This window comes from Microtus oregoni, unplaced genomic scaffold, assembly GCF_018167655.1.
Source record: "Microtus oregoni isolate MIOR12 unplaced genomic scaffold, Mior012 000005F_ref0000423, whole genome shotgun sequence".
In the NCBI taxonomy this organism is placed as follows: Eukaryota; Metazoa; Chordata; class Mammalia; order Rodentia; family Cricetidae; genus Microtus; species Microtus oregoni.
In genome coordinates, this window is record NW_024543064.1 from 18,716,061 (window position 1) to 18,728,347 (window position 12,287).

General features: G+C 51.0%; 1 protein-coding gene across 1 annotated transcript in view; it reads right to left on the minus strand.

Moving 5' to 3' along the window:
- Positions 1 to 2,268: 2,268 nt before the first annotated feature.
- Pafah2 (platelet activating factor acetylhydrolase 2) overlaps positions 2,269 to 12,287 on the minus strand; it is a 33,931-nt gene continuing 23,912 nt past the window's right edge. The window contains exons 9-11 of the mRNA XM_041652636.1: positions 10,570 to 10,740; positions 9,585 to 9,739; positions 2,269 to 4,740 (exon numbers count right to left, since the gene is read on the minus strand). Of these exons, the coding sequence (XP_041508570.1) occupies positions 4,646 to 4,740; positions 9,585 to 9,739; positions 10,570 to 10,740 (421 nt within the window). The 3' untranslated portion in view covers positions 2,269 to 4,645. The remainder of the gene's footprint in view (positions 4,741 to 9,584; positions 9,740 to 10,569; positions 10,741 to 12,287) is intronic.

Here is a 12,287-nt window from a genome sequence, read left to right on the forward strand (position 1 = left end):
TCTGATGTGAGAATCAAGGAAATCAGAGCAAACATAACGGGAGTGTGGTGTGGGAAGTCCTTTTGTCTCTGTGTTGCTTTTATTGGCTAATGAATACAAATATTTCAGCCAGTGGCTTAGCAGAATAGAGGTAGGCGGGGAAAACTAAACTGAATACTGGGAGAGAATAGGCGGAGTCAAGAGAAGCCACATAGCCCTGCTGGGAAAGAGACACCAGATAGAACCTTGCCCGTAATCCACAGCCATGTGGCAATACACAGATTAATAGAAATGGGTTAACTAAAGATATAAGAGCTAGCTAGCAACATGCTTAAGTGATTGGCCAAGCAGTGATTTAAGCCATATAGTTTCTGAGTGATTATTTCGAGTCTAGGCAGCCGGGAACAAACAAGGGAACTCCTCCAACAGGAGTGTCTCTCTTCTCTTAGCTTCACTCTGGCAGAGAACACAATGATTGTGGCAGAGATAAAAAAAAAGGCTTCATGTGAGGGGACGCTAGAATGAAAATGGACCCTTGACCTCCTTTTGGCACTGCTGTGGCTAGAACCCAAGACCTTCTGCACTCTGGCGGGCACTCTGTTTACACCAAGACTGCCTTGGTTGTTCAGTTCATGGAGAAATGATGCCTAGCCTTTCAGCTGCGAAGGCACAGACGGAACAATGGGTAGCGCTAGTGTTTGCTGAGTCTTCCGTGGCCACCAAGTCCTTACTGTGTGAAACGTCGTTTAGCGATTTCAATAACTCTGTGAGGTACACAATACTAGGGTTCTTGTTTTACAAGTAAAAAATAGCCAGGCAGTGGTGGTGCCTTTAATCCCAGCACTCGGGAGACAAAGACAGGTGGATCTCTGTGAGTTTGAGGCCAGCCTGGTCTACAAAGTGAGTTTCAGGACAGGCTCCAAAGTGTCCCCTCTCGCCGCAGGCCTTGGAGCCAACCTCTCTGGCACAGGCACAAGCACTTTGGTTCATTCTGGATGGCACAGGGTATTAAAAGTGCCAGGTGGCAAGCTTTGGCATAAGAAATTAAGACTGGAAGTAGATGGTTGCCATGCTCTCACCGTGAGGATAAGCATCACAAGGAGGCAGGGGATGCGGCTCAGTGGAAGAGCACTTACCTAGTGTGTGCAAACCCTCAACACTTGGGAAAAAGGGGGCAGGGGTAGGATTGAGGCAGGCAAATCTCGGGGAGTCAGAGGCCAGCCCAGACTACATAGCAAGTTCCAGGCCAGCCAGGTCTACTTAGAGGCCCTGTCTTTAAAATAAATAAAAGTGAAATGAGGTTGAAACTGAGCACTGTTATCCAAAATATTGGTGACTTAAGCTGGGTGGTGGTGGTTTACACCTTTAATCCCAGCACTCAGGAGGCAGATGCAGGTGGATCTTGTGAGTTCGAAGCCAGCCTGGTCTACAGTCTGAGTTCCAGGATAGCCAGGGCTACACAGAGAAACCCTAGTGAGAAAAACTAAAAGGACCCTCTCTTACAATCAGCTGATTAACTAATCAACAAATAAGCAAACATAAGCATGTAGTTGTTTTTTTTTTTTAAACAAATAAACAAAAAAAACCTTGGTGACTTGAGCCCACCCAGGAATGCCAGCCCTTGGTTTTAGAGTTGGGGAATGGCTCAGTTGGCAAAATGCTTGCCACATAAGCATGAGGATGAGGACTTGAGTTTGATCCCTATATAGACACAGAAATACAGACAGCAGTGGTACCCACGTGAGACCCCAAGTGCCTAGGAGGCTGAGACAGGAGGATCCCAGGGGGTTTGCTCGGAAGCCAGTCTATCCAAATCAGTGAGCTGCAGGCTCGGTGAGTGACTACCTCAGAGACTAAAGTGGAGCGTCAGCCTGCAGTCTCCACATGTATGTGCACACGCATGCGCACACACCCTGTAAGTGTGTGGGCTTCTGTGCAGAAAACCTCTTCAAAGAGGCCATGGTTTCGTGACTTACTGGATAGTTCTCCTATAGGGACGATCCCCCTGATCCAGAAGATACACGGACTGTTGGCAGATCATTCTGAACGAAGAGGGTCCTTTGTCTCAGATCTAGGTCGCCTTCACAGCTTTGCGCCTGTATTATTTTGGGGTCTCAGGTAAAAGTGCTATGGCTCCCATAGGTGACCCCAAGGTATCATCTTCTTAGGGTGGCCTAGGAATAGTCCTGTGGGTACAGGGGGACTCTGGTCCCCAGGTGGGAGGCTGCAGGATCCCAGTTTAGACCAATATGTTGTGCTCTTTTGGAAAGAAGCCATCCAGCCAGCGACTTCAGAATAGACAGGCTCTTTAATCACACAGTGAACAATGACAGAGTTGACATCAAGGGGGCCAACAATCACGTTTCAACAAACCTTGAAGGACGGAGATCATGTGGATCATTCTTACTATGATACACAGACAGTTAGAAAGTGCATGTGATGGAAGTGGGAAATGTACATTTAATAATCCATGGGTCATGCGTCCCTTCACTCAGTCATCCCAACAGTTTGTAACACAGCCCCTCCCATGCGGGGACTGAGGTTGGGAAGACAACAGAATCTGCCCTGATTCCTGCAGTGGTGGAGCCAGAGTGAAGCCCTGCTGTGTGGCTGTAGAGCCTCGCCTCTGAGAGAGAGAGAGAGAGAGAGAGCTTCCTGACTGACTTGCTTTGGTAGCCCTAACTCTGGACTACTGCGCAGAGATCCACTTCCCTTCTGAACTTGCCCTCCTAGGGTTCCCTCCTTAGACTCGGGTGACATACATGTCTTGTATGGCGGAGATACAGTTCAAGGTGGGCCTTCCCACAGAGCTTGGAACTCTGGGAAGACTACCTTTCTTCCCCAAGATTTCCATGTGGTTCAACAGGACTAGCAAACAAAGGGAAACAAAGAGAAGCCATTTCCAGAGCGTTCCCCGGCTTGCTCTAATGCAGATTAAACAGACTGCGTATTACAGCATGTCGTTAGGCAAGCATGAGCACCAATATTCAACAGGACAGGATGCAGAGTCTGTCTGTTTCTTAAATTTGGGGTGATGGTCCCAAAAAAAAATAAATTAAAAAAAAAAACCCAGATGACTAAAGTACCCATATTTGGAGCAAGTTGGTGGTTCATGGCACAGGAGGTAAGAAGCAAGACCAAGCTGACCTCAGACCTCCCTAGGAACATTCCCACAGCTGAGCTGACCAACCCAGTACCCTCTGGTCTGCGCAAATTGCAGCTTGGCCCCATTAATAGTCCACAGCCTGTCTCCACCTCCTCAGGGTGTTTCCTGACAAGATACACTAGCAAACCCTCAAAGGCGCTCAGCTTCTGAGGGACTCCTTGATCATTCTCTGGGTTCTGAGGACAATACTGTTGGCTCCGCATGGGCTCCTAAGAGTAACAGGACGGAGGGCCCATTACTGTTTCTTATACAGCAGGGAGAGTGAAAAGTGAGAAACCAGAGAGCGACCTCGTGTTGTACCTCACCAGAAGCAGGTGGGGAACACCTGGAGAACAGGTGTCATCAGGTGGAGAACACCAGGAGAGCAGGAGGCAGGTGGGAAACACAGAACAACAGGTGGCAGGTGGAAAACACCAGGCAGGACACCAGGAGAACAGAGGGCAGGTGGAGAACACCTGGCAGGAGAACACCAGGACAACAGGTGACAGGTGGAGAACACCAGGACAACAGGTGGCAGGTGGAGAATAGCAGGACAACACTGGGACAACAGGTGTCAGGTGGAGAACACCAGGAGAGCAGGGGCTTGCATTCAAGAGGCAACGCTAGCCCACGATGAGGAAGCGGACTCACCCAGTCAAGTCTTCACATCCAGGCTTCACTGGGTTCAATCTGGGGCTGGGGGCTCAACCAGTCCCACCCCATGATTTATTCTCTTAGTACAGCCTCAGAAAGTTAACTCACCAAGGGCCGGGGATGTGGCTCAGTTAATATAGTGGCCTAACTTATACAGCAATCTCTGTAAAGTCAGTGCGGAGCAGCAACCACAGATCCATGGGTTTTCCTTGAGGTGAGCAATGGACACCAAAAATACTGGGTGTGGGGGCTGTGGTGGGAGTTGGGGCTAGCAATAATGACACCTATTGCTCCTGATTCCACGTGGTAACTATGGCTGGAACAGAAGAAATGCCCCAAGCCGAGAGAGCGAGCTCTGGCAAGCAGCTAGACACTGTTCTTATTTGAAGTGAACAGGCCCTGGGACAGAGGCGGGGATGACTGTCATCGGGGACAGATCCTCAGCACCTAATACTTCACAGTTACTAACTCAGGTCAGGTTTGATCATCAGCTCTGGATAAAGATCAGGCATAGTGACAATGGGTGTCACTCGGAAGGAGGGTCATCCTCACACAGTAAGTTCAAAGCCAGTCTGGGATACGAGTCTTTGACAAAAAAGAAAAAAAGGAAGGAAGGGAGGGAGGGAGGGAGGGAGGGAGGGAGGGAGGGAGGAAATGTCAGCTTCCCATGAGCCAGTGATTTGTTCCCAAGCTGCTCTGAGCTGTAAGATCAACGATTCCAAGAGCAAAGGGCCCAGCTGCCCAATCAGGAGTCTGATTACACCCTCTCACTCTCTGAGAAAGGATCCTGCCACTAGGTTACAAGTATCCTTGGGCGGTTCCTACGTGGAAACTCAGTTCGAGTGACCTACAAATGGCCAGTTGTGCCTACAAACTGGCCAGATGTGGTGGGCTCCCTCGAATGAGCGCTGGTCCGATGCCTTCCACGAAGCTGTTCCATTGATCGTAGTCCTCCTTCAGGTCTGGGTGGGCACAAACAGGAAGAGGGTTAGCAGACCACTGTAGAGTCAGGTCAGCTTCCACAGGGTCACTGGGGCACCCTAGAGGGGAGCACCTGAGATACCAAAAGGACTGGGTCTGGCGGCCTCGTGGGCAGCTGAGGAGGGAGACCCAGCAGTCAGGGCAGCTGGGTCTACTTAGGCAAGCCCAGAGAGGCTGTGGTAGCATGGTGGCTTCCATTTAAGCAAGAGGGAGGCAGTGTCGTTCAGCAAGAGACAGAGCGAGGGAAGAGGAGCTAGAGGTGTGGGGAGGAAGAGGAGGTGTGGGGAGGAAGAGGAGATGTGTCATCTTCCAGGAGGGCAGGTGGGGGACAGAGAGGAGGAAGAGGAGGTATGGGTAGTTAGCAGGAAGGGAGCGGGATTTCACTGAGAAGGCGGCATCGCTGGGCTCTGGAGGCATTAGGCGGCAGCTGAGAGGCTGCTGGGCCACCTCTGGTTCATTTTAGTCCCCAGTGACAAGGCACCTAGAAGCTTCTTTCCTCTGTAAGGCCAGCGGGTGAAGATACAGCGTCTTTACTCAGACTCTGCTCTCTCTTCTCACCTGGGTCATCACAAGAGCTTCCACGCCACCCACACTCTTGGTTCTCACCTCTCCGCCTCACCCATCCTCCGCCTGTAGCCATCCTCCTGCCTGGAACCTAGGCTCCTCAGGGACTGGGGGCTCAGATCCATGCCCTTCAGCAAACGTATAGGCTGCTGCTCCTGACTTCTGCCCACTTCACTCCCTTCCCCCATCAAGAACCCCCTGTCCTGAGATCAGGAAGTGGGGGAACTTCCCATACTACCAGGCCTTCTGTCTTAGATGACCCCTGTCCCTTCCCTCCCGATGGCCTTTCTTCATCAGTCGGGACCAAAGCCAGATGGTCTTGTCTAGCAGCCCCTTCCCTGGCTTTTCTCCCTTAGTCAGGTCTACCCTCTGGGTGCTCCTAGGCAGTCACTGAGTGCTGTGGTCAGAGACATTGTACACGACACTGTGGCACACAATGAAGGGTGTGGTGATAGACTGTTTGTGATCTAGCAAATAAAACTTGTCTGAAGATCAGAGTGCAGAGCTAAGCCACTAGTTAGCCAGAGGGGCCAGGCAGTGGTGGCACACACCTTTAATCCCAACACTCGGAGACAGAGGCAGAGGGATCTCTGTGAGCTCAAAGCTACCCTTGGCTACATTACATTGATACAGTGTCAAAGAGAAACAGAGCCAGGCAGTGGTGGCTCACACCTTTAATCCCAGTACTTGGGAGTCCCATGCCTTTAATCCCAGCAGTAGGGAGGTGGAGACAGGAGTGATATGGCTGGGCGGAGAGAGGAATATGAAGGCAGGAGGAGATAGGAGCTGGGTCGGATGCAGTCTGAGGATTTGTAGAGACAGGAGCGCCCCTTTGGTCTGAGTATTGGTAGAGGTAAGAACTCTAGTGGCTGCTGCTCTGATCCTTCAACTTTCACCCGCCCGTATCGACTCCAGGTTTTTATTATTAAGAACAATTAGAATTCGTGCTACAGAGGGGCATGGGCTGTGGGGCTACACAGTCAGGCTGCATGCTGGCACTGCCACCAGAACCAGATAACCTGAACAAATTACAGATTAAAGAAAATTTCTAAGCTCTAATATATTCATCTGAAACAATGAAGCTAATAAATAATCAAAGAAACTACTGGAAGGACCATCTCCAGATCAGACACGACAGACAGTGTATCCAGAATACTGAGCATGACAAGTACTGGTGACATCAGAACCCAGCAAGCTTGCTCCAGCCTTGACTCCTGCCACCTCCTCCTCTGCTGGTCTCTCCTTTCAACTCTCTGCTTCAAAGGGAGCTGGTCACACCATCATGGGCTCCCTTGTCACCGTCAGCTTTTTTTTTTTTCTTTTTGAGACAGAGTCTTACTAGGTAGACCAGGCTGGCCTTGAACTCACATAGGATCCACCTGCCTCTGCCTCCCAAGTGCTGGGATTTAAGGCGTGCACCACCACTCATAGATGCCCTGTCGTCTTTAAGTCTTTAATCGTGGGCTCCTATAATGACGTGTGCTCAGGGGAACAGGAGGTGTGAGCAGGACCGGGAGCAGCAGCCACTCAAGCCCTGGGAAGTGGGTCCACCCCTTTCTCTCAGGAGCAAAGGCATGTCTCTGAGCCCCCTGCCAATTTCTAAACTCAGGTAGGAACAGTTCTCTGCTCTTAATTTGCAAGGTGAAAAGAGGAAATACAACCAGAATTGCAAATCTGCCTTAAAGCAGCAATGCGTTCTTAACAGGGCAGGTGTATTTTAAACACGAGCACAACCCAAACCAAATGGGTTGCACACATCGTGGGAAACAGGAATGTATCCAGGCTATGCAGGGGAAGACCTGTGTCCACAGCACAGGGGAGAGCCCCATGTCTACTACAGCATGTTCCAGTCAGGGCATGTCTCTTTAAAAGAGGCCCTGACAAATTGCTCCCAAAGGAAGGCGGCAACAGACTGCATGGGGAAATTGAACAGGGAACCACTGCAGGTCCCCAGGCCATTAGCCTAATGAACAGAGGACATTAGAAGTGACCACAAATATCTAAAGAGCTGCCACGTACTACCTGAAGCTTCTCTGGTCAACTCTGGGGACAACCAGAGCAGCTGTGTGTATGGACGTGCATTTGTGTGTGTGTGTGTGTGTCAGTAATAAGGTATCAGATCTCGCTGGAAGATTACAGTAGTGTGTATATGTGTGGCGTGTGTATATGTGTGTGCACAGAGGTGTGTACGTGCGGGTCTGTGTGTGAATGCATGTGTATGTGTGTGTCGAGTGAGTGAGTGTGTATGTGTGGAGTGTGTGGGTGTGTGGGGTATAAGGCATCAGATCTTGCTGTGAGGTTGGTCCAGGCAAGCCGGGCTGCCTCCTGATGAAAGTGGCTTGGGAGGGGTCAGCTTCATGAGGGTCATGGTGCTTCCCCTCTATGCTAACTGCACTGACAGGGACATGTGATCATGAAAGCTCCAGGCTGGGGCTGGACGGTGCCCCACAATGTATTTCGGGAGGCAAAGATGAACTGACACAACCAAGTACCTCTTTTGGGAATCTAGTGTTAATAAATAATCATAGTAAGTACATAAGCAAATAAAACGAAAGTTTACCCCCCATACAGTGGTGAGCAGTGGAAGCTGAAGAGGAAAGCTGGGAGCCCATAGAGAGAGAACCAGCCGCTGGTGGCCTGAGCTGAGCTGTGACCCACAGGAGAGAGAACCAGGCACTGGTGGCCTGAGCTGAGCTGTGACCCACGGGAGAGAGAACCAGCTGCCGGTGGCCTGAGCTGAGCTGTGACCCACAGGAGAGAGAACCAGCTGCCGGTGGCCCGAGCTGAGCTGTGACCCACGGGAGAGAGAACCAGGCACTGGTGGCCCGAGCTGAGCTGTGACCCACAGGAGAGAGAACCAGGCACTGGTGGCCCGAGCTGAGCTGTGACCCACAGGAGAGAGAACCAGGCACTGGTGGCCGGAGCTGAGCTGTGACCCACAGGAGAGAGAACCAGGCACTGGTGGCCGGAGCTGAGCTGTGACCCACAGGAGAGAGAACCAGGCACTGGTGGCCCGAGCTGAGCTGTGACCCACAGGAGAGAGAACCAGGCACTGGTGGCCTGAGCTGAGCTGTGACCCACAGGAGAGAGAACCAGCCGCCGGTGGCCCGAGCTGAGCCATGTTCTAAGGAAGCAGAAAGTGAGCAGACACCTCAGGACAGAGAGCACAGAAACAATGGAAGAGGCTGAGGAAGACATGAAAAGGTAGACACACACTGAGCCTGAGGGGCAGAGAAAGAAAACCACATCCATCCTTGACTTTGTCACCCACTGGGTCCAGGTGTACCTCAGAAACTAACTTACAGGCTTTCCCCTTCCTTCCTTCCTTCCTTCCTCCCTCCCTCCCTCCCTCCCTCCTTCCTTTTTTTTTGTTTTTTTGTTTTTGTTTGTTTGTTTTTTGAGACAGGGTTTCTCTGTGTATAGCTCTGGCTGGCCTTGAACTCACAGAGATCACCTGCCTCTGCTTCCCAAGTGCTGGGAATAAAGGTGTGCACCACCACCGCTCAGCTCACTTTTTTTTCCCCTTGAGGTAAACTAAACTTCTAGTCTTTGTGGCCCAAAAAAGTTTAATTAGACCATTAGCTTCTTTTTACAATATTTGTGTGTGTGTGTGTGTGCGCGCGCGCGCGTGCTCGTGTGCACATGCCACAGCGAGTGTGTGAGGTCAGAGGTCAGTTCTCTCTTCCACCTTTGTGTGGGTTCTGGGGGTTGAACTCAGGTCGGCAGGCTTGAGGCACAAGTACCATTTACCCACAGAATGATCTCACCAGACCCAAGACGATCACCCCAAACATCCAGATCTCCAGTGGAAAAGCCAGCTTGCTTGTCCACCAAAGAAGACACCCTCTCTGGGTAGAGATAACACCACGGACCTCAAAAGGCTTTGCTATTTAGCTGCTCTATGACTTATGACATTGGTCATAATCCTTCCATGTTTGGTTTCTTTAAAAACAATCTTCCATAAATTTTGCCCAATTATTACCATAAAGAGCCCACAATGCATAAAGTGATGGTAAGTTTGGGGACCAAGGTGGTGGAGGAAAGAGAGGAAGATGTACTGTCCCAGCTCAGAAAGGTCAGGTGACCAGGCCAGGCTCATTCTCTAGTTAGTCAAGGCCTAGGTGAGCAAAGTTTCAGGAAATGACTCTTCAGTCATGTGCCATGACTCTCCTGGGCCCTCGTCGTGTCACGAAAGAACACGGTGCTGCGGGAGACCCAAGGGACCCCACGTGTGCTCCATGAGCCCCAGCTGCCTCCTTACCAAGGTGCTTCTGCAGGAAGGCCAAGATGGCCCGCACCATAACCTCCTGTCCTTCATAAGGGTCCAAGGTCCCACGAGTGTGACTGGATAAGAATTTAGCAAGCAGGTTGCCGTTCACGAAAGCAAAGTCGGTTTGACTCCGATGAACAGCTCCGCTAGAGACAAAGAGAAACGACAGGTAGGAGGGTTGAGATCGGGCACACGTGTGTGCCTACCGTGTGCAACTCTCCCAGCAACCTTGTCGGGAAGTACTTTCCGTGCGACAGAGTCTGAGAAGGAAAGACGTGACACTGGACCGAGCTAGGGTTGGAACCGAGGTGTGCCTGGCTGCACCTGGCTGGATGTCTAGATCGCCATGCCTGACAATACAGGGAAGCAGGGTGACTCCGTAAGAGGGGAGCTGGGAGTGGAAGGTGAGGTTCCCAGCACCTGCTGTTCCTATTACACCACAGCTTTTATCCATGAAACATTTCCCCTATCTGCCAGAACTGCGCCCAGGTTGGCCTTGAACTTTTCATGCCTCTGCCTCAGCTTCCTATGTGCTGGGATTACAGGTGTGCACCAACAGGATCAGCGTGCTTGAGTGACTTTTAGAAGAAGGGCCTATGTTAGGATAACCTCTGTGAACTGGATGATCATGGAGATTCTACAAATCCCCCCAACTGTCAAAGCCTTCTCTAGCCACGGTTTCCAAATCCCCATAGGAGACTAGAGATGTCTGGAATCCACCCAGACCCAAAACACCCATTTTCCAGAAATTACTAAGTAAATCCTACCATGCAGCTACATAAACTCTGTGGGCAGGCCTAAGCAGAGAAGAGAGACACAGGAAACCCTACAGGAATTGTGACATAGGGATTCTAGCAACATTTAGATGCTCTTTGAACATATAGAAAGTTCTGGATAACCTAGAAGAAATGAAGGGAGACCCAGCTGATTAAAAAATGAACAGGACGCAGGGGTCGTGCCTTTGGGGCATACTTACAGGACAGTCACAATCCTGGACTGGTCGTCCTGGGCACATATCTTCCTCATCAAGTTGACGCTCTCCACTGTCTGGAATTTCTCAGCGTTGATAAAGAACACAGGGCCCCGGGCCTTGGGGTAAAAGTCACGTTCCAAAGGGAACATCCAGGCATCCAGGGCCACAGCGCACCTGGGATAAAGCAGATATTTGGAGCTGTCACTGAAACCCAGGCAAGCATACTTAGGGTGGAGGAGGATGGAAAGGGACTCTTCTTTCCCTCGGGTGGATGACTCAGAAACCCACACCCTCCTAAGACAATTTTACACAGTCCCCTTTGCTTGTCCCCAAAGAGCCATCTAGAATTTGCACTCCCCCAGAGCATGGGTCAGATTTCCTTCTCTGGATCTACCCTCAGGTGACACACTCCAGCTCTGCAGAATGTCAGCTCACTCAATCACTGAATTCACTCAATAGTCACTGAGTGGCCACTGTGGCCAGAGCTCTGTGGATGCAGAAATCAGTGAGAAAGGCCGTACATCTCAGGAGCTCCCAGGACACCAGGGGAGAGCGAGACACTATGAAGGTATCAGAACCACAACTCGGAGCTTTGACTCACAGGACGCTACGTCAGCCCAGAGCCTGTGTGGCAGAAAACCCATAACCTTCCTGGTACCAAAAGCAGAACCATGGCACTGAGTCAGAGGTACACCCACTCCACCCCCATCTCAGCAGGGGACAGCTACTGTCCACCTAATGACAGGTGCAACCGCAAAGCTCCGTCTCCCCTTTCCTTGCTCTCATACATCACCAAGGCTCGACAATTCAAATGAATCTGATTCCATCCGTGCTCCCCAACTCCATCTGTGCTCCGACTCCATCTGTGCTCCCCAACTCCATCCATGCTCCCCGACTCCATCCATGCTCCCCCACTCCATTCATGCTCCCCGACTCCATCCATGCTCCCCCACTCCATCCGTGCTCCCTGACTCCACCCGTGCTCCTGATTCCATCCATGCTCCCGGACTCCATCCATCCTCTCGACTCCTTCAGTGCTCCCTGACTCCATCCGTGCTCCCTGACTCCATCTGTGCTCCCTGACTCCATCCATTCTCTCGACTTCATCCGTGCTCCCTGACTCCATCCGTGCTCCCCGACTCCATCCATTCTCTCGACTTCATCCGTGCTCCCTGACTCCATCTGTGCTCCCTGACTCCATCCGTGCTCCCTGACTCCATCCATTCTCTCGACTTCATTCGTGCTCCCTGACTCCATCCGTGCTCCTGGCTCTATCCGTGCTCCCTGACTCCATCCGTGCTCCTGGCTCTATCCGTGCTCCCTGACTCCATCCATGCTCCCGACTACATCCGTGCTCCCCATTCTCTACCCTCATGTGTATTCATCCTCTCTCCATTTTGCTCTCCCTTGCACCACATCCACCTAGCCCTTTGAGCTGCTCTGCTCCATCACAGTTGCCAGGAGGTTCTTTAAAATCTAAGACTGACTGCTCTGTTTAAAATCCTTTAATGGTGTTCTCATTTTATTTTATTATTTTTTTAAGATAAGGTCTTCCTTAGGCTTGCCTTGAACTCTGTGATCCTCCTGCCTCAGCCTCTATATAGCACAGTGACATGGGTATGTAGGTCACATCTCTTGGCCTGTTTATTTTCCTTCATTGTACTTAGTGCTACGAAGTTGCTAGTCACTTTCCTCCCCCAACAATGTAATCTCTCGAAGTC